Source organism: Osmerus eperlanus, chromosome 25 (assembly GCF_963692335.1).
Source record: "Osmerus eperlanus chromosome 25, fOsmEpe2.1, whole genome shotgun sequence".
Lineage (NCBI taxonomy): Eukaryota > Metazoa > Chordata > Actinopteri > Osmeriformes > Osmeridae > Osmerus > Osmerus eperlanus.
Genome location: NC_085042.1, coordinates 4,169,862 through 4,192,538, shown reverse-complemented (window position 1 = coordinate 4,192,538; position 22,677 = coordinate 4,169,862). Strand labels below are relative to the sequence as shown.

The 22,677-nt window shown below is 43.9% G+C and overlaps 1 protein-coding gene across 2 annotated transcripts; it reads right to left on the bottom strand.

Annotated features, from left to right (window-relative positions):
* Positions 1 to 4,794: 4,794 nt before the first annotated feature.
* Positions 4,795 to 8,639, bottom strand: LOC134011781 (homeobox protein orthopedia B-like). 2 transcript variants are annotated; one of them, XM_062451226.1, is made up of 3 exons: positions 8,515 to 8,639; positions 7,744 to 8,132; positions 4,795 to 6,176 (listed from the first exon to the last, which is right to left on the bottom strand). In XM_062451226.1, exons 1-3 carry the CDS (start codon positions 8,549 to 8,551, stop codon positions 5,673 to 5,675), a joined length of 930 nt encoding a protein of 309 aa, XP_062307210.1. In that variant the 5' UTR covers positions 8,552 to 8,639; the 3' UTR covers positions 4,795 to 5,672. The 2 variants fall into 2 exon arrangements, with proteins under 2 accessions (XP_062307210.1, XP_062307209.1); XM_062451225.1 differs by having other exon boundaries at positions 8,476 to 8,626.
* Between the last annotated feature and the right edge of the window lie 14,038 nt (positions 8,640 to 22,677).

Sequence of the window (22,677 nt, the reverse complement as noted above, 5' to 3'; positions counted from 1 at the left end):
TTCCTCCGGCTTGCGGAGCGCCACGAGGAGGATCCATTAACGGGAAACGAATGTCTGACGCCACAGAGGCGACAGACAGTCATCCATACTGACAGAGCAGCCACGTTACACGTGAAAACTGGGATGATAACAACATCATTACGTATTGATCATGGGACGGAAGGATCTACGTCGCGGGGAAGAGAAGGAGAAAATACCACACATCAAGGGACTGTCCTGAGAAATGAACCGTCAAAGAGGAACTTCAATTGTTGAGGATGGAGAGAAGGGAGAGGAGTGTCGAGGAGAGGATTGGTGAGGAGGAAAGGAGGGAAGAAGATAAGAGGAGAGTAGGGGATAGGAGAGAAGGGGAGAGGAGAGTGGAGAGGACGGGTGAGGCGAGGAGAGAGGAAAGAAGGGATTGGTAGAGGAGATAGCTTTAAGTTGAGCTTCAGAGCAGATGTTAGTGTTAATGATGATCGATTTGGGCTGGTGAGATGCTCACTTGATATCAGGAGTTCGACACACACACAGATACTTGGGGTAATGGTATGTGTGTGTGACCTATCCCAGTGGATCCTCTCTGTACAGTGTGTCCCAGGAGCCAATGAGGAGCCTCTGTCAGCCCCCACCCCTGAGGTATTCCTGTCATGCTCAAAGTGACGTATTTGCAAAACACTTTAGTCTAATTTGTTTCATGCAAACAAACACATACCCACAAGAGACTTAAATAAATAGAAAATTGTTAATGATACCAAAGCTCACAGTGAATAGGTTAGCTTGAGTACGGCTGACATTGTTTGGTGGCAACGTTGGTGTTGAATTTCAAGGCTGTTTCATCCGTGGTGCAAAGGTAATTGCGCATTCATTTTGTTCTGTGCAATAAGAAGAATGTGTCCATTCCCCTTAGCTAGCTAACAGAATACCACCCACCCGTGCCATGGAAAGCTAGCTTGTTGGTGGCGTAGCATGCTAAAAGCAATGTTTATGGCAGGTGATCATTGCATGCTTGAGTCAGAGAACCCTAGTTCAACATGGGTGAGAAAGAGAGGAAGAGAGGGTGACGAGCAAAGCAACGACACATCATCTAATCATCTTGGGCCCCACTAAGAGATTGCAATTTGGGCCACCCTCCTCCCTAGATTGATTATGTCTGTTTTTTTCATTTTCGTTTCAAGCTTTTCGAGGGCCCTCCCCCGAATAATGAAATCAGTAGAACGCTAGCCTATGGTGATGAAAGGAATATGCTAGCTGCTAGCATGTACATTGCCTAGCATCCTCGTCGCACCGTGACACACTCGGATACGAAGCAAGCTGGACGATAACGCGACGATGTCTCGACGAGAGGAAGGAGAGACTGACCGTTAAATGGGAGGTTTCAAGAGTGAAAGGGGCTTTGTTCAATCGGTACTCCCCTTGTCAGACGGTTTGTCTTTGAGTCCAGTCAGTTTGTCCCTCAGAAGTGTGTGTGGTCATTAACAGGACTTCAGCCTCACTGCTCCAGCAGAGGGGGAACATGTGGACATGACATTCTCAGGACCAAGCCACGCATCGCTGGGCTACCACATGCTCCTAGACCTACAGACCCACACACACACATACACTCCTTCCTCACATACACACGCGCACACACACACACGTACGCACGCAGCCTCGCAGCAGGCGCCCCGGGTGTGAATGGGGGACGTCTTGAGTGGTAACTGGTTCTTATCGTCAGGAACACAAAGGGAGCAGGACAGAAACATGCTGGTAATTGATTACTAATTGGTCCCTGAACCGTCCTCCATTGTGTCCAGTCTGGCTCTGCTATTCTGGCTCCCTGAAGAGTCAGGAGGAAACTGAGTTATAGAGCCAGAACTCTCTCCCTTTCCCCTCCCCCCCCTACCTCCTCCTTCCCACTCCCCCCCCCACCCACCCACCCACCCACCCACAGTCTACCTCCTAGACAGACAGGAACACTGTCCACAGTATCAGTCTACCTCCTTTTTCTCTATCTGATTGTCTCTCTTTCTCTCTCTCTCTCTCTCTCTCTCTCTCTCTCTCTCTCTCTCTCTCTCTCTCTCTCTCTCTCTCTCTCTCTCTCTCTCTCTCCCCCTCTCTCTCTCTCTCTCTCTCCCCCTCTCTCTCTCTCTCTCTCTCTCTCTCTCTCTCTCCCCCCCTCGCTCTCTCCCCCTCTCTCTCTCTCTCTCTCTCTCTCTCTCTCCCTCTATATTCTCCTCTCCTTATCTCTCAGCACTCCCTTCCCCTCCGTCTCTCTCTAATCAGTGTGTGAGGGATTACCTAATGAGGAATGGGTCGCACATTTCCACAAACTCATTAACCTGGGAGCCACTGAGACTAATTGCAGCGTTTGGGTAATGTGATTTCACATCTGTTACATTACTGCAGGCACACACACACACCCACACACACACAAACACACACACGTGTGGATGCACAGACACACACTTTCACACACATACACTGTATATGCACACACACACACGCACACAATCTCACAACACCTGCACACCCACACATGCACATGCAGTACTCTCACACACGCACAAAAACACACATAGCCAACCTTCACACACTCTCTCTCACACACACACACACACACACACACACACACACACACACACACACACACACACACACTGAACTGAGCTGGGATCTGAGAGGCTGGACCCAGAATTACAGTAAAGACTCCTCAACAGACTCACTCACATTAGACAGGTGTGGAGCTGGCCAGCAGCCAATATACAGTGTTTCAATGATAGTGGTTTCCATGTCGACCACAATGGGTGCACGTTACCATGTCAGCCACACCGGGTGTAGCCTTAGCAGTGAATGTTTTGCTCTATGCTGTTGCCAGAACTTTGCCCTTGCCAACAGGAAATGTACACTTGCGATTGGGTCTAATGAGCAGGTGAACGCAGCTTTACTACTCTGAAGATGCATCAGTACTGCAGCACAAGATGCCAAACATGTACGTTCACAATCACAACCTTACGTCATGGAGTGGTGGGTTGAGTTATGTTGTTTTATGAGAATCATCCATGGATTGTAATTAGAAACATCTGTAGTCCAACGTTAGATTTTGTGTCCAAAAACTGGAGATGATTTTCTCAGGGTGCACAGGTTCAATACACAAATAAAATCACAAAAGTTATAATTGTATTTCTAGTCCTAACGATTAGCCAACATACAAAGCCATAATAGGGCTATTGTATGCCTTTGTGTTGTAGTTCCTCCTTGCAGTCAGAACCCTAGAACAGTGGCCTTCAACCCTGGTCATCAGGGCCCACTGCCCTGTATGTTTAGATGTTTCCCTGCTCCACATCTCTAGCCTATGAGATACTCATAAATTATCTAAATGTCTCCCTTTGGCCTGTGTGTTTTTGACTGTGTGCTGTGTGTCTAATCATTTCAAAGATTATGACGATTAGACCTCTGACAATACAATAAATTGAAGTAAAATCCAATTTTAATGCCGTTTTTTTGACTAGCTGTTATTGGAATTCATAAATGGAAATCAAGTGGTTGTTGTGTTTCATAAATGGACTCCTTAAGGTTACACTTGGTTTACTGCATGCTGTACACACAAGTAGACACACAATTAAACACATGTTGTTCGAATCAAACTCCTGCTACACTTCTGTCAAACCAACTCGGTTGAGCCATCACTTTTATGGCTTTGAAAAACGCAACTTTGAATTTTTCAGGACCTTTGACTCTTTTGGTATTTTCATAATTCAGTCAATTGGCGCAAACAAATCTAAGTTAGGCTAATAGAAAAGGTGGATACCAACAGTTTAATGTGAAAAGTAATACAGTTAATTATGTTAATTATGACGAATCCACAACATTGCCACAGAAACTCCAATTAGAAGTTTACCGGCGTGTAGCCTAAGACTGCTTATGGTGCTGTTGTATCTAATCAATTACCGTTCTATGTGAACACTAGGTCACCCGGTCACTGACGCTAATTAATTTCTTTGGCTGTGGTTTGATTTCTAAACAGACTCTGTATACTGTGAGCGAGAGGCCTCGCAATCATAGCAATTACAAATTGGTGCAAGGAATAAAGTGGGATAATTTCAACGGATAGGCTGCACTTACATTGTGTTTCGGTAGTGTAGATCAATGTAACGCTTTGGATGCACCGCTAGCGCGTTGGACCCTCCATGGAAAGCTTCTCACCTGACAATAAATTGCATTTAAATATTTTTAAACCATGTTGTATGATGGTTATGCTAGAAGGTGTGGCCTACCAATCAATAGCCACAATAGAAAAGGAGACCATTAGATTTTCTGTGGTGAACGTTGCTTATGATTAGCTTGTAAATACTGATTCAGAAATAGTAATACGCCCTAATTTAAGGTAGGCAGCTAGGCCTACTGTTGGATTCCGTCTGAAGGCTTGTGCAAGTGGATTAACTTGGCACCAGTCCTGGGTGATGATGACCCTGTCATCCACCATCTCCGGTTGGATGGGACTCAGCACAGAGACTTGACTGTCATGGTCAAAGCAGTGACCGCCACGTGTTTATGACCTCTATGTCTCCGTCTAGCCAGAGGGTGACTAACTACCGTTGATCAAGTGGACTAGCCTTCTTCTTAACGGAGCCTTCTGACCGTGCAGTCTCTGTCACTGAACAGTTACTGCCTTAAACCATCAATCACGTCCATCTAACTAATGCAATCTCTGCACAGCCATATGCCTCCAACCTGCATTCGTTTGCCATGTCAGATTCAACATGTAGTCAACACGAAACACCAACCCTTCTATTTTGACATTATTGAAAATGATCTTTATTTGTTCATTTACAATCGATTTATATAAACCTGTTAATGATGTGCGTTTAGTTGTCAGATCAAACATTTAAGAAACCCATTCCAGTAGTAAGCACACACAATACTTAAAACATGTCACAAAAAGAGCAGCGGGGATAAGAATGTTTCATCTATACAAAACACCCTTGATCATGGGGGTAATTAAATACGCTATTCTTTCAATATGGTAGGCTTCGGGGCTTAATTGAGTTTTGTCGCCTATGGCCATGACATGCTGGCGAGTCTTATTGGAATTGTAATTTTGTTGGCTTCTTTGTCGTTTTCATTCTTAAAAGGATCAGCTAGGGGACCCGTATCTCTCTAAGTAGCTGGAGGAATATTCCAAGGAATAACACGCGCACAGAGCGCGTCACGCAGAGGGTAATCATTTCCAACTTAGTGCACGTAAAATTCATCTGCAACTTCACTGATTTTAGACATAACATAAAACAACTTCACCTGAACAACTTTTATATAAATACTTTCCTAACGCGCGCAACACAGTCAAGTAAACAAAAAATACAACAATTGTTTGGTTTCAATAAATCGCAAAATAACCACTATAGATTTTTCAGTAGATGAACTTCGGAAAACGAGATAAATCGATACCCTCGAACACGGTCTCATCGTCTCTACAATCTTATCCAGGTTTTGGTGGCGTCGTCTGAACAATAAGTTGAACTTTAGTCAGTTTCTCAGCTCTCTCTCTCTCTCTCTTTCGCTCTCTCTTTCTTTCTCTCTCTCTTTCTCTTTCTCTTTCTTTTGCTCTATTCCCCCGGAACATACCACGTCCTGAGTTAACTGGTCTTCTTGTTTCTCACCAGACTGACAGGGTTTACAACTGAAGAACCACAGGGGGACATCTTGAAACGTCACTAGGTGAAACTCATAGACACTGTGTGCTCGAGCGCTTTGCGTCGCAGCGCTGCAATGCTGGTCCCTCTCCAAACATCACTTTCCGGGGAACTACAGAGCTGGGACGAGCCCGATACATTTGTGGGCCCGGAGAGTGAGGCGGACATTCCGGCAAAAGGCGGCTGGTAAAGATGGGACTGCATTCCGGAGCCGTTGGAGGACAAGCCGTTGGAAAGGCCCATTGAGTTGTGTGGTGGACCGGTCCCAAGGCTGCACTGGGAGAGGGACTGTGCCATGGCCTGTTGGCGGCCCAGGGCCGGAGGCAGCTGCAGCTGGGACACCCCGTGCATCCCGGTGGCCCAACGGGAGTCGTTGGCGTGGAAGGAACAGAGGCTGTTCTCCATGGCGGCCGCGGCCGAGAACTGAGGCAGGCCGTGTGTGGGGAGCAGAGTCCCGGGGGAGCGGAACACGTTGGTGGTCTTCTTGCGTTTCTTCCATTTGGCACGTCGGTTCTGGAACCAGACCTAGAAAGAAACATCAGAAGTGAGCTACCGAGTCTTTCCCAGTCACAACACGCTTAGCACTCTCATACATTAAAATGGCAAGGCGTTTCGCTAAAAACCGTTTGTTTAAATTTTTAAGTGACGATTATGTTAAATTCTTTGGGTAAAAATAATTAAATTGTCGTTTAATAATTTATTACCCGAGACTCTCGTAAAACTACCTTTTAGGCTGCGTACTTTTGAGAAACAATAGCCTAACGATCTTTTTTACCCGGTAGCATAATTGTAAGCTATTTACTGGTAAAACATCTATTTTGTTCAATTCTGAATATATTTCACTCTGAGAAAAAGAGAAAATAAAGAGAGGGGGCGAGAGAGAGAGAGAGAGAGAGAGAGAGAGAGAGAGAGAGAGAGAGAGAGAGAGAGAGAGAGAGAGAGGGGGGGGGGGTGTAGATTCTTATACCGAGCTTTATAAAGATTTCATCGCTCCCAAGCCATGATTAATGCGCCCTCCATGGCCGTGATTTGGTGCCGCCGTATTAAAACTGAAACCTCGCTCTCATTCCGTTCAGCCATCCGTGAAACCCCGACCGAATTCATTACACTCGAGGGGAAAGAAAATGCAATTTCTCATTCCATTAAAAAAAGTACAATATAGGCTGGTCTTGAGACATATTAAGACGTCGTTGTTGCTGATGGCGCATTTTCATGGACCTGTGGACAACGCAGGTGAGACGGAATCTCTGCCCAGCAACGCTGTTTTAAATATGTCTTAATCTTCGTCGATACAAAACACGAGAAGGTTAATATTACCATGACTGGTTCTCCTTGTTCTTTTGAAGGTAATTAGCATTAATTTCACATCTTTGTTTAATAACCCTCTGACTGTATAAATAGACTGGGTAATATTTGGTTTAATAGGGCCTGCTGTCTAGCTCATTACACACGGGGTAGTAAACAATGTGCCTATTTGTTTTTGCAAAATAAACTATTTTTTTAAACACTCCAAAGCAGTCCACCAATGCAGTTTAAGCACAAATAAAACAATTAGCATGGGCTGAATTTATACTTCTGTGAAACTACCTTTATATATATATGAATTAAGACTTTATCTAGCCTACTCGTTTTGTGTTTAATGGCTGAATTAATTCTGTTAACACTGTTTTCGTGATTACCCTACATAGTTTTTACACTGAACGGATCCACGAAAAATGCCTATTAGCCTACTGCTGCATTATTCACAGCGTGTTTGTGCTAACATTTTACAGCATTGGTTTGAGTAATATAGAAATAATGTCAATAGTTTATTTGGTCACGGCTTGGCCTGCAAATTGAACAGTTTCAGCACCAACGCGCGAGATGGTAATCTTTCTAACGATTTAGTGACTGTCCTGTTATATCAACACTAAACCTGCCCCATGAGGCACAAGTATGGACATTGTCAGTATTTTAAAAGCACGGCTATGTTTGATAACAGGATATCATAAAAATATTTAGAAACAAAAATTGTTGGGTATTTTCTTAATCTAGCCCACTTATCTGACAGGCAAGACAGCCAGGAAGCAAATGTGTAGTGTAAACAATTTACCTGCACTCGAGATTCTGTGAGGCCGATCCTTAGCGCCAGTTCCTCTCGCATGAAGATATCTGGATAGTGGGTCTTAGCGAAGCTGCGTTCTAACTCGTTGAGCTGCGCAGGGGTAAAGCGCGTCCTGTGCCGCTTCTGTTTCTGCTGGTTTGCAGTCTGGTTAGAGCTTTGCTGTTGCTGCTGTTTCTCTGGTTCCTTGTTGTTCACCGGCATGACTTGCTGGTTGGATCCGACAGTAGTGATGTCGTCCCCGGGAAGCATGGTGGTCCCCTCCACAGTGTCCGGGCCAGGGGCCATGTCGCCCGGGTGTCCCTGATCTGTCACACCGCTACCCAGCCGGCACTTCAGAGCCTCCCGATGCCCCAGCAGCTCCGCAGCATCCTTCATCCCTGAAGCGGAAAGCAGCAAGGTTAGTGTTAACATAGAGCTAGCAAGTCTGTCACTGCGTGCTGTGGGAAAGAACGGGTTATACAGCAACATTTAGTCATTTTACATTTAGTCATTTGCAACACAGTAGGCTATGTAAATATAGGCCTAGGTACTATTCTACAATCGAAAAGGCAACAATAATCGAATAATGTCACGTTCAAATTTTAAGTTAAATTTAAGATATTTCAGAACATGAATATGCGGTGATGGTACAAAACTCAGATGACAGATAAAGGTTCAGACCAATGTTAAAAAGTCATTGTCAATTCATAATGTTAAATGAGAAGTTCCGCTATAGCTTACAGTAGAGTTGAAGACCGGAGTTTGGCGATGATAACTCACCGAGCCGAGCGTCCAGGAGGTCGGCGTGGGAGAGCATGTTGTAGCGCTCCAGGGCGAGACGCGCTCCAAAAAACCTCTAAGCAATTTACAAAAGTATATATCGTCTAAATGAAAGAAGATTCGCGTTGTGCTTAAAAAGGAGGTCCCTTGCATTATAATGGCCTTTGGAGCGATGGGGAGGCGCTTAATAGCTGAAAGAACCTGTTAGCTTCCTCAAATAAGAGCCAATCAGATTGAAGCCTGGTACTGTCCGCACCTCGAGCCACCCAGCGCTGGACCACGGCGACAATTTAATATCGTTGCGTTCTACGATCTGATTTGTTAGGTTTTCATAGTCACATTGTTACATTTACAAGGCCCTACATGAAGGTAGCCTATATAAAAACAATTATTATTCGTTATAATGTAGACTATATTTTAATACCCAATTCGTTAACCGTTTCGTTTGAGTCCATGGTGATAGTGGATGATTTTTATCAAGAATAAACTACAATATAAAATATTTCTGCAATTAATACGTTTTAGATACTTGTCCTTGATCTACGATAGGTTAATCTACTAAAACTTTTATTTGAGAAGTTTACAGCAGCCTCACAATGTGGCAAATTCATCTATATAATAGGTATATAATGTCAATCATAATCACTCTTGGACTACTGCCCAACCAGAGGAAAAACACATCTCTTGAGAATTTCTCAACTTTTTATGAAGTTTGATATTATGCCAATTACAATCATTTTCAAGACAATTAGGCAATCGTGTAATTGAAGCTAAATCTACACGCTGTCATCACAGTTATTAGAGTAAAATCAGAGTGGATTTGTTCTCATTTGAAACGGTTTAGACGGCGCTGTCATTTGTATATTGTAAATTATAGCTCAGCAAATAAGATGGTTCTCAGACGGTAGTTGCAGCCGGAGTTTTAGTCTCAGAGGCCTAATAGGTCTCTCTCTCTCTCTCCCCATCCACAAACTAAATATCCCCCGTTGCCTCGTGGCAGGTGCTTTGTGGAGACAAATCGGTGAAATAAATAAATAAACCGTTGGCAGATGGATTTACGCTCTCACTGATCCTCTGCTTTAGCGCCATCGACTTTTCATCAACACGGATGCAATTAAAGTTACTTATTCCCCTCAAACAAAATCAGACGTAAATGATTTAGTTCATTTAGGATCAGTCCATATGAACAGGACAACCATTGATCTTTGTAGTCTCCTCTACGTTCCCCTGTTACAACCTGCTCCGCTCTGTGCAGGACAGAAAGAGTTTCGAACAGATGTCAGGGTGGACTAGTGAATACACCACCACCCCTTGGACTAAATGGATCCTTTACCACGGCACAATGGACGCGTCCGAGCGAGAAGTGTCTCTGCTCGGCCTCTCTGTCCGCCTGACACCCCTACAAACCATATTTTCTGCTGTTGCAGTCTGTCGGCTGTTGACACGTTGTCGCCGTTGGGATAAGGAAAAGGATCGGGCAACTGACAACCTGGTAGAACGGAGCTGGTGGTTTGTTGAACTGGACAGAGAGGATCCGGATCTATTGAGCAATGGTTGGTGTCACGCAGACGCCATGGAAAGGCGGTATCGTGGACTGGGCCAGCGGTGTGTCGTCTGAGAGCTGTCTATGAGCGTCTAACCTATGTAAATATACCGTGGCTTGTTTTAGAACAAATGGCAACACAGTCCTTTTATTTCTGGTGTTGTTTTAGTCCAGGGTATTGTGTGAGGGTCAAATGCAAGTATAGGCCTCTTCGTTTTTAGGTCCTCTTCCAGGAGAAAGAACATATATAATAACGAATGAAACTTATAAATGTATATTTATTTTGGGGGGGATGTAACCTACGTAAATACAAGCATTCTTTAAGGATAGCCTACACTTTTTTGGCTTATTAAGGTTTCTTTAACGTTAAATAAATATATGTAAACATTAAATGTTTGTCAGCCATGATCATTATTGTTGTGTTAGACTCGCACTATTATTAAGAATAGGCTATTTTGTTAGATCACAATCAAGATTATTATTAAATGAAATGTATACACTATTTAATTATTGTAGTATGTAACAACAATAATTTATTAACCTGCTAAGCAGGCCTATTATAAACATGTTTATTATTGTTGTTCTTTTTATTATTATCATAAATAAAATGCAGAATATTTTATTAGTCTTTCGGTTCATAATTATATCTCTATTTCGGTATAGCAACACATTGCTTTCTAGGCATTTGTCATTGTTGTTGTTGAAGCTGATGTATGATTAAAATGAATGGCGTATTCTTATTCTCGATAGCTCTCTCCATCAATGGTTTGGTCTCCCAAGGTGTTATTACCGTAATAAATAGTGGAACCTGTTAGAAATGGGTCTACGTCTCACTCATTCTCCCTGACTGGACCACATCAATCTCCCAGCAGTAAAAACAGTCTCACACACCATCTTCCTGGGTTAATGCAGCGCGTCTGAGTGTGGAGCGGGTGTTTACACGCCAGGAGACACTTCTAATGGAAGCACACCAAAAACAAATGCAATTTTGTAGAGCAATTTCAAAGATCAAGAATTCCGTGTCCTCTTTCTTCCCGGTTTTTTAGTAATCAACCTGCGTTAAATCCATTGGCCAAAAGATGTGGCATTGAACATGCATGCAGAGTACAGCCTTGGTATGAAAATATGTTTCGTAATTACGCCTGCGAACAGCAGACCAGGTTATACAGCTGTAATAGCCTACATACTATTATATATTTCTGCCACGATATTTTTGTTGACTCGTGAGCCTGTGGGTGAACAGCGTCTCGCCCGGGCGTTCTCTCAATTAGAGAAATCTAAAGGGAAAATCGACCTCACATCCACAGAAATGGCAGCTTAACAAATTACATTCTCGTGCAGGTGATTTGATGACAGTTGGGGGCATTCCAAGTAATACGTTTGTAGTATTTGAGTCGGAGAAACCACTATGTGTGTGTGGTCTGTGTGTGTGTGTGTGTGGGGGGGGGGGGGGGGGGTCGAGGCGTTCGAAGAAGCATCAGTGACTCCCGAGCCTTCACGGCCACCCGTTCTGGCTGCTCTGCTCTGTGCATCTCTTGGCCCAATTAGGCCCTCAGCCCCCGGCCTGGACTCCATTATGTCGTAATCACGCTCACAGAAAGATAATCATGGCTCCAAATAAAATAATCAGTATTGAAGGACGATTTCCTTAATGAACTAGTGAACGTGTGTGTCACGTAGAAACTGGAGCAGGATGGTGATGAAAGAAAACGTAGCTACTATGAGAGAATGATCAAAACCAACTGGCCAAATATGTTTGAACGGTATAGGAGCTGACGTACAGAAAATAAACCAATGCATTTTGTTACCTTGAACAAGACCTGTGTCAATACGCATTTTCTGTACTGTCACATTTCACAGAACCACATGAACTGCGGTCCTCTGCAGCTTTCCTTCACATGCGCAGGCCACGAGCAAGTTAGGCCTACACGTTATTTATCCAAAGTGACATACAAATACATTTTGAAAGAGAAATATAGGTCAATAGTTGATTTCATCCGTGATTATAAACATGAGAAGCACTGGGGTTCGAATCCATTTGTGTCCTGGTTGTCTGAACAGTCCATGAAGTGAACAAACTAACACACAGAACTTCAACGTGCACGCACACACTCACGGAGTTGTAGATACAGGGGAGGACGTGGGTCACTAGTGGCTCTGATTTGTTTTAAATTGGAAACATGTGCTGGTGATTATCAAACTGCAGCAAAGCCACGTGATGTAATTTAATGCCTCAACAGATTACAGAACTGCTATGGCTGAGGTGTCTTTGACCTTGGACATCATACTCCTTCCCCAGCAAACAGACTTGCGCACTGATGTGGGTATGACCACACACACGCGCGCGCGCGCACACACACACACAAACATGCATGCAAACGATAAACACAAGAAACTAAGTGCGAACACATGCATTGTATTGTGCATGTAGGCTGTGCCTGCGGATGCAGCTCCTCTCACTCTCCACTAATCTCACCCCTGATTTCTGTCTCTCTCTCTCTCTGTCTCTCTCTCTTTCTGTCTCTCTCTCTCTCTCCACCACTTTTGTGCTGCTCTGAAAAACGCAGTACCATCCCAAGATTAATTGATCATCAATTTAGCCTAATTTGGACCAAGTCAGCTGGTAAATGGGCCACTTTCCCGTGATTGTTAGTGAAAAGTGTGGAAGTACATTGATAAATTCGGATTATTTATCAATTACTTCCAAATGAACTAAACCTATTGAATAAATTATAGTCTTATTGTTATAATAGAGTTTGAAAATATGGCTATTGATAATGATCCCGGCTAATAGTCTTTTCCGGCCGCGGTTGCTGACTTGTCGGAATGACAACAGAAAACTCATTTTTCACAGAATCAGTTGCGTGAGCGCAAGGCCGCTCTTTCATTAATCAGTCGCATTACGGAGCTGATACGCCGTAATACGCGCCGCTTTGCTCAGAAAAACGAAAACACTTTGTCATATTTTATGTCAATTACCCGTAATTTATATGTGTTTCCATCAACGCGTCTTGTAATAGTTAACATATGCTAAGTGAAGCTCCTCGCGCCGCCTTGTCTGTGCCAGCGTTCTGTGGTCCACCTCGAGGATCTGCCGATGATGAAATAGTTCCTGCTCCTAATTTCAGAAGCGCTTATGGGAAGGGTGGAGCGCGGGCGTTTTAATAGACCTGCCACTGTGTTGTTTCAAAGTTAATGGAAAAAAAGATAGATATAAAAAATGGAAGGAATTGTTTATCGGATAGGCTACACAAGGCCCCTGACCAGACTGGGTAAAACACTGTAACATTATCATTCATTTCAAGACCAACAACTTTGAAAGGCAAAATGTCAAATATTATAGATCAGATCGTGTGCGTGTGTGTGTGTACACATCCAACAGTGCAGGTTCTCTGAAGTCATGAGAGTACTAGAAGAGTCCCTGTGCTCTAGTTGACTTCTATAGGCTAGAAAACGAATGCATCGTATTTTGGGAGTCAGGTGGCTGAGCGGTTAGAGAATCGGGCTAGTAATCAGAAGGTCGCTGGTTCGATTCCCGGTCGTGTCAATGACGTTGTGTCCTTGGGCAAGGCACTTCACCCTACTTGCCTCGGGGGAATGTCCCTGTACTTACTGTAAGTCGCTCTGGATAAGAGCGTCTACTAAATGACAAAATGTATTTTCTGTTTAATAGGTATATATAATACATGAAAGACGGAATATTTGAATGAATGAATGAAGAAAATGAAGTAAGGATGCCTTCTCACTAATTGGAAGAGCTTGAATCTCTGGAAGGGCCTGTGTCATTACGATCCACGTCAAATCCTGTTCCATTACGCCATAACGGTCTACATCCTATAGCGTGCCATAACGGTCGACGTCAACCCTTTTGAAGAAGGCAAGTGAACGGAGGAAGTCTGTTATAGTTATGCATACTGGCTGAGCAATTGATAAAATTACAGACTTATGAACAACCAGAGAGTTAAAGTTAAATGCACAGAGGGGGGAAATCTGGATGTTATAGGACCCAATTGGCTGCTTGGCTGCGTCCGCTGGACTACGTTACCGGCTATCAATTACACAATTACATATGCGTGCACCAGACACAATCAATCAATTAGCCTCCTGTACTAATGGCAGACCATTACCGGCTATTAGAATGACGAACAACAACAACAACACAAGTCAGCTCTGACACAGTCAGCTCTGACACAGACAGAGCCGGAACAGAATCAGCGTGCCTGTGTTCAACACTATCCGCTGAATAAACATTTTTGTGAGTAGGCCTATAGGCTACAAATAAATGTTCCAGTGAAGCCAGATGGGATGTGTTGAATGTTCATGTCTTTATATGGCATTATGCTTTTAATCTTCTGCATTCGTGAAGACAAGTCTATTTTAGGCATGAAAAATAACTTCATACTTCCGCAGTAAATAATGCCAGGTGTTATGTGGTCCCATTTCTAGGTTTTTATATTGTTGTTTTTAACATTATCCATGAACAAAGATCGTTTATTTAGGCCTCTAGCTCAACAGCCTACATTCTTATGAATAAAGTAGGCCTAGGCTAATGACATTTCAGATGTGGTATGCAAGCTCTGGCTGTGTTTTATAATTAAATAAGCCTAGGCCTAAATAAATACAATCAGCCATAATTAAATTAATTTCTACACAGACCGCTAGGTCAGAGGAGGCAAAATGTGAATTAATTCTCCTTGCATGCTAGCGGAACGACATGCTGATGGCGGCTGAGGAGACTTGCGGTGGTCTAATAAGGTTCCTCATTTAATTTCACAAATGTGACTTAAGTCGGCTAGGCTACAGCCTTCTTCTGATATGAAATTACCTCACCTATTAGGCTTACATCCTTGTTGTAAGACCGCAAATAGGAAAAATATGTGAGGCTATACAGGCCATAATGCTGACAGCTGTTTGTTAAAACCTGTATTTCCCTGTGAAACTACCAGCTCTGTCCGGTCCAATTTCACCCAGGCCGTTGATTATTGGTCTTTTCCTGCTTATCCAAACCAATAAGTAACAGTCACTGTAGGCAGACGTTTGGTGGGAGGCTTGAGACAGAGGGCCACCGGTGGACACGCGGCTGTTGGTGAGCCACTAATTTATATTGAGCGAGCCGCTGGTGAGGCGCGCGCAGGGCCACTGCTGGCTAATCTAAGCTTTAATCAACGCGTGTAATGAGAGCGGGGGCACGCGTCCCGCGTGGAGAGAAAAAGAGAGTTACAAGTAATGTCAGTAATGTCTGTCCGATAATGCTGCAGCTAATTGTCGTGATTAGTGAAAAGTGTTTGACTTTGGGTTTTCTGATTCGAAAAGAAACGCAGACATTAGGCTAAAGCTGGGAGTTCATGAACATGTAGACCGAAATATCTATCGATTTAATGGAACATTGTGTTCAAACCGGCTGGATCGGTTGAGAAACGGGAAAGATAAGGCAACATAGAAATCCTCCAAGTGGTTGTTGGAGAGTTTAACGGAAGGTTGCCCTCAAAATCAGCACCGCGGACAGCGTCCAACAGTAATCCTAAAAACGAATTAAATGCCATACAGTACAGTAATCTAATCATACTATAATGATCCAATTCGGAGTGAAGCCTACCACTAGCCAATAGATTTTGTCACTTTCATCAACATTTCTTTTTACCAAAAAGCTAAACCAAATTGAGTGATATGTAATTTTATACATCCTAATATCAGTTGGCGTGAAGTTAAATCCTTACAATGATCTTCACATTTTGGATTTTAAAAAACACACACACAAAAAACGTTACAAAAGCCATTACACTTAGGCGTATTGAAAATCGATCAGAATTCTGGTGAGCAAATTATTAAATAATAAAGCCTCTTTTGTAATAGAACAATGTGCCCACAGGATGGGAGAATGAAAGAAATAGAAAAAAGAGAGAGGAATAAATAAAGAGAGAGAGAGGGAGATAGAGAAAGAGAGAGGAAGAGATGAAGAGAAAGAAAGAGAGAGGGAGAAAGAAAAAAGTCTATTGATGCTCAGCCACTACTGGAATATCAAACAGAACGTTAGTGAGGTTGTGTGAGAGAACACTGCAGGATAATGAACACATACACTCACACACACAAATATTAGGCTATACAAAATGTATGTGTATATGTGTGAGTGTGTGTGTGTGTGTGTGTGTGAGAGAGAGAGAGAGAGTGTGTGTGTGTGTGTTTGTGTGTGTGTGTGTGTGCGCGAGGGAGGGTGTTTGGCATCTTGCTCCCTAACCTTTCTAATGCTGTCTGCCTCTGGTCTAGATTAGCCTCATCTAACCAGGGCCAGCGGCTGTCAGCACCAGAAAATCATACAACACACTGCCTAACTGAGGTGTGTGTGAGAGAGAGAGAGCAAGGGAAAGAAAGAGGGAGAGAAAGAGGGAGGGCAATGGAGTGAGAAAGAGACCGAATTGGGAGAAAGAGGGAGAGAGATAGAGAGAGGTCAACTGATTACCTACACAAATAGGCTGAAATAGACAGCTGAGACGGCTGCTGGCTGGGAGGCTGGGTGCCTGGAAGGTTGGGGGACTGGGGGTCTGGGAGGCTGGGAGGCTGGGTGCTTGGAAGGCTGGGGGACTGGGGGACTGGGGGTCTGGGAGGCTGGGAGGCTGGGAGGCTGGGTACCTGGAAGGCTGGGGGACTGGGGGTCTGGGAGGCTGGGAGGCTGGGTGCCTGGAGGCTGGGTGCCTGGAAGGCTGGGAGACTGGGGGACTGGGGGTCTGGGAGGCTGGGAGGCTGGGTGGAATAGGTTTCCTGACAGGAACAGGCCCCACTCAGTCTTTCACTGGCCCACTTCCTCTTACTGGTGTTGCCACTTTGTCCTTTCATCAATCACTAACTCTCTCCCTTTCTCATTGTCTCACTCACTCTCTTGCTTGTAACACACACATATACACACACACATACACACACAAATGTTTTTTGTTCATATCAAATCCTCCTTTCAGAGTGTTGGTGGTAGTTTCAGTACATGTTTATTTATACCATCATCCTCTTCTGCTTCCATGTTTAAGGTATTCCATTATTGTTATTTTTTACAGATTATTTTGGGTCATATATGATAATTTAGACTATATTGATAATAGTGTAGCCTATATCATGCAATAATAATAGCACTTAGGCCTACTTTAATAATGATCGTACTATTATTATTATTATTGCTGTCTAGTCACTACTACTTCACAAGATGTCCCTAGTCTGTCGGAAGGTGCTGAAATGTATACATTGATATAAAACGGCTTCATCTAGAACCATCCAAATCATTTGATCATTAACCAAGGCGAACCTATAGGGAAATATTTTTTTTGTCCTGCACATAAAGTACTTGGGTGTGAAATACTGTAAGAATAGCCCATCGAATGGAGACATCAGCCCATGCGGAGGTACCGTGTTTATGAGAGTTTCTGACAAATAGGCGCGGTCACGCTCCAGCCGCCACCTGCACGGCGTGTGCTGCCTGTTTACATACGGTAGACCAGCTCCATTTCAACATAAGCACAACCGTTACTGGAGCAAGACGTTTAAGTACCTTGTGTGTGTGTGTGTGTGTGTGTGTGTGTGTGTACAAAGACATGAGGAAAATAATGTGTCCTTCACTCCGAGCTCACGAACACTCATCAACATGTGAATGGAATGGTTTACAATATTACACGTAGCCTAGTTAATACAAATATTATATAGAACTATGGGTTTTAAGAAGAGAAGGTATGAACCTTTTCACTACGTCTTCCGGTTTTATCCACTTCCATTGTACACTGGCCGGGAGTCATTTCCTACAAATAAAATGCTTTTTAAAGAAGATTGAGAAAATGTTGTACGAATTTCATTTTAATTTATTTCATCATTCCACATTACAAAGCTTTGAATTGTTCAAATATGATAACAAGTACTCAATTTCTTTCATTATGTAAGTGGAATTAGGATGGAGTTTCGGGAGGCCGCGGAGGTTCCTCCATTGAAATGTAATTTGTGTTAGAATTTGTTGTATCTGTCACAAATATTTCCAATTAGCTTCGTAATTATTTGATGGTTTCTGCAATTAAGGTTTAAACCGGTAAAAAATCGGAGCTGTAGCTGTCCCTAATTGGTCTAGATTCGATATTTTGCATATTTGCATAATGAGGAAATTGGTATTGTGTTCACTCATTTGTGAAAAATCTATGAATTTTATGAATTTGAAAGCCCTCCTCGCCCCGTCACTGGCTCTGCCTCGGCTCCGAGAGCGGGCTCGAGGGGAGCGCGCTCAGGCGCGGGACCGATGCAAAGTGCAAGCTGAGGCACAAGATGAGGCCGTGCCGAGAAGAGAGGAGAGAGAGAGAGAGAGAGAGAGAGAGAGGAGAGAGAGAGAGAGAGAGAGAGAGAGAGAGAGAGAGAGAGAGAGAGAGAGAGAGAGACAGAGACAGAGACAGAGACAGAGAGAGAGAGAGAGAGAGAGAGACAGAGAGAGAGAGAGAGAGAGAGAGAGAGAGAGAGAGAGAGAGAGAGAGAGAGAGAGAGAGAGAGAGAGAGAGAGAGAGAGAGAGAGAGAGAGAGAGAAGAGAGAGAGAGCGGGGCTGTCTGAAAAGAAAAGGACTGATGAATTAAGCTGATACCTCAGAAAGATGAACTAAGCTGATGAACATCCCCATGTTGCCTTTAATAAACAACATGATGGACTCATTTTGAAAGGCGTTTGTCTTTATATTTATGTTAGATAATTCAACAGTCAGCCTGTGTGGTCTCATCATGTGTTATAGGGTGCTGAGTGATATTGAGAAAGCTAAGTGTTCTATGTAATTGGTAATAAAGGATGTAGAAATGTGTCCAATCAGTGATGATTATGAGGATGAAAGTTGGTAATGGTATTACCCAGGATCCCTGCACACACACACACACACACGTGCACGCATGCAGCTGTGTCTATAGCAAGTGTCAGTGGTATGTGTGTGTGTGCACTCTGGGATTTTGCTGTGAGACCAGAGCAGAACAGTGGAATGTCTGATTGATGTGTTAAGTGACCTTGGTCTATTAGACACCGTCCAATGTCAGAGGACGAAGCCACTGTAATATAGCTGTCCCATGTCACACTAGACTCTGTGTCTGAGTGTGTGTGTGTGTTTATGTGTGTGTATAAAGAGCACACCCTCAATACTTCATGGAAATCTCTCTCTGTCTCTCTTTCACACACACACACACACATACACACACACACACACTGCACATGCGTTTATGAATAGTGGAGTGGGCAGGTTGAAAACAAACACCATCCCTGGGATTGATGGAGAGATCACCTCTTTAAATATTCCCATCCAGACCATAAAACAAGAAGCCTAATAATGTCACCATTTCATGGAAAATGAGATCATAATGACCACAGTCCTCCCCTCCCCACATACATACCAACTAACACCAAAAGGTGTCGACTAAAGTCTGGTGTCATTTCTGTCTAGGTCCAGACTGCACGGGCAAAGGCTACATAACACACCATCTAGAGAGAGAGACATAAACACACCATCTAGAGAGAGAGATACATAAACACACCATCTAGAGAGAGAGACATAAACACACCATCTAGAGAGAGAGACATAAACACACCATCTAGAGAGAGAGACATAAACACACCATCTAGAGAGAGAGAGACATAGGGTACACCACACACCGTCTACAGAGAGAGACGCACCATCTAGAGAGAGAGAGAGAAAGAGAAAGAGAACAAGAGAGAGAGGGAGAGAAAGAGAACAAGAGAGAGAGCGAGGGAAAGAGAGGAAGAGAGAGATAGAGAGAGATAGCGAGAGAGGGAAAGAGAGAGGGAAAGAGAAAAAGAGAGAGAGAGAGTCTGAAGCTCAGGACGCAGGCTCATATAAACCCTGTTTTCTCAGGGAGAAGACAAGAGGCCAAAATGTGTTCTCTATGGATTTACACCTACAACACACACACACACACACACACAGACACACACACACAGAGGGACACACACACAGGACAGCACAGCTGAAAACGGCGTATTGCGCCGCGTGAGTTAATGGGAATAAAATACCTCAGTGGATGAGTGCAGATGTGTTTGATACAAATAGTCATTTTCCTATTTGCTGCCTCATTGGTCTTGATGAATGATGGGAGTCAGGAAGCAGGCTGATGAATGGCTGCTCCCTGGCTCTGCTGCATGGCCTATTGATTCTCCTTCTTTATTACCGCCACAACCCAGCTGGCAGCTCTGCCCTCACACACGCTCACAGCGCAGGCCAACACACACTCGCAGTACACACACACGTTCTTCATGGGTGTGTGTGAGTATATACACGCACACACCCACATGCAAATGTACCCACACACATATACAGTACAAACGCATGCGCACGTATATACGCGCGTACACACACACAGTGAGACACGGAAGTGAAATATGGGAAATCCAATCCATGAACATTTACAGGAACATGTATAGAAGTATTTGAAAACATACACACACATACAAAATCTATCAAATACGCATACAGACGCTTGTCTCAGACCAGCCAGTTGTCATTAGATATTGTATCGTTGGACCCCTGTTTCTCTAACAGTGAAGATGGAGCAACATTTATGTTCAAATTGTTCCTTTATTATCAATAGTATAGATCAGAATTGTCATCTAAGGATGCTTGTTTATTTTCCCTGTAACTCAGGTGTTGGAAATGACATCTATCTGTCTAATAGTACAGGCCGGATAGCTGTGATCAGGTCATATTGACACACATCTGAACAAGGACACACACCACACACCAACACACCACCCACACCAGCTCACCATCCACACACATACCATCTCAATACCCCCCAACCCCCCCCCCCCCCCACACACACACACACACCACCCCCACACACGTGCGCAGTGCAGCGTCCTGATGGCCTCCACCTCACGCTCTCTGCTTTAAAAGTCCATTTGGACCTGTGCCTACAATCTCCTCATCGCCCTGGTAACAGAGCCAGGTCTAATTAGTATGCATTATCAATTAACAAACTTAATAGGCGGCAGATTGATTAGATCCTTAGTTGTAGAGGCAGAACTGAGGCAAACCACGGAATGAAACAGAATCATACACACACAGACACTCTGGCTCAAATGCACACACCGCACACGGCAACACACACACACACACACACCTCCTCCTCCTCACTAGTGTAATTATTGTGTGCATATGGAGGAGGGCGGGGTGGGGGGAGGGGGGGTGGTTGGAGTCTCGAGGTTTGAAAGGTCCCTGCAGTTTATAATGAGGCAGGAGTCCATGCCTGTTTACCTCTGATAGTCCTGACCCTGAGGAACGACAGCTTGACTCTCTTTCTCTCTCACCCCCCCCCTCCCCACATTCACACACAGACATAGTAACATGACCTAGTAACATACACCCCCCCCCCCACACACACACACACACACACACACATACAAACACACTCACACACCACACACAAACCATGTTTGAGCTACACAACTGTGAAGAGATGCAGAAAGGTACACACTGTGTTACAGGACAGGATTCCGGAAAGAAAGTTGTCGGTGGTTGTGTCAAGGTTTTGGGAGCTGTCTGAGGTGCTGAAATGTTTTTTCTAGTGTTGGCAAACATTGAAGATAGAGATGGTGTAACCTTGAACCCTTTAATCCAAACATCCATGTTCCTGATCTTGGCAGGAGAAGTATCTCTCTGTTTTAATCTCTCTCTCTCTCTCATTTCAGCAGTGTAAAACTCTGTAGCAACAATGAAAGAGAACTATGGAAAGGCATAAACAATAACTGCCAGAGTGCGAGTACCCCCCCCCACACACACCACACACAACACACATATACACCCACACATACACACCCACACAGAATTATGCTTCTGGTCTCTCTGGAGTGTAAGGCTGTGGGCTGTAGGACAGGTGACCTACCAGAACAGGAAAGGCCAGTTAATGAATATTAAAATGCAAACGCGTGCATATTTACTGCATTAAACTTTATGAAGCATTTAAAATACCATAAAGTACCATCCCCCAGTAGTAAATCCTAATGGTCTTATTCCATATCCATAATATTCAGACTTACCACCTCCACGCAGTGACATTAAGAAACGTTACTGTCTCAACCAACTTGAAGTTGAAATAAAACTACAGCTATCACTGTCACACACACACACACATGCACGCACATACTCTAACACACACACACACACACACCACACTCTCTCCTCTCTACACACATACACACACACACACACACATTCGATGAGCTAAGGATCCCAGATGTGTGTCAGGCCCCAGGTTTGCAGGCACCTCTCACTGATGTATAAGTCGTTGTCCAAACCTTAATGTTGATTTATTATCCTTCCATAAATTAGAAAAATATGCTTTAGGATTCCCGGCAGGAAGCCCAGCCCGGCAGCATCAGGGGATTGGCTGATGTGTCGGGGAGGAGCAGAAGCGCGCGCTCGTCTGGCGCTGGGTTTCAGGGCGTCAGCAGGTGTTTAATGAGGGCTGATGGCACGAGGTAAATGCGTTAGGACAGACAGCTACCACAGCCACAAACATACCTTCTTTACACGGACGTCAGACCGAGACTGAGGGAAAGAGAGAGAGAGAGCCAGAGAAAACCAAGAGAGAGATAGAATAAAGAGATCGATTTGGAT

Coding starts and splice junctions, on each gene's coding strand:
- LOC134011781 (XM_062451225.1), bottom strand. CDS start 8,551: ATGCTCTCCCACGCCGACCTCCTGGACGCTCGGCTCGGTGAGTTATCA. Junction 8,133..8,475: donor CTCCGGTCTTCAACTCTACT/GTAAGCTATAGC, acceptor TTTCCGCTTCAG/GGATGAAGGATGCTGCGGAG. Junction 6,177..7,743: donor TCACAGAATCTCGAGTGCAG/GTAAATTGTTTA, acceptor GTTTCTTTCTAG/GTCTGGTTCCAGAACCGACG.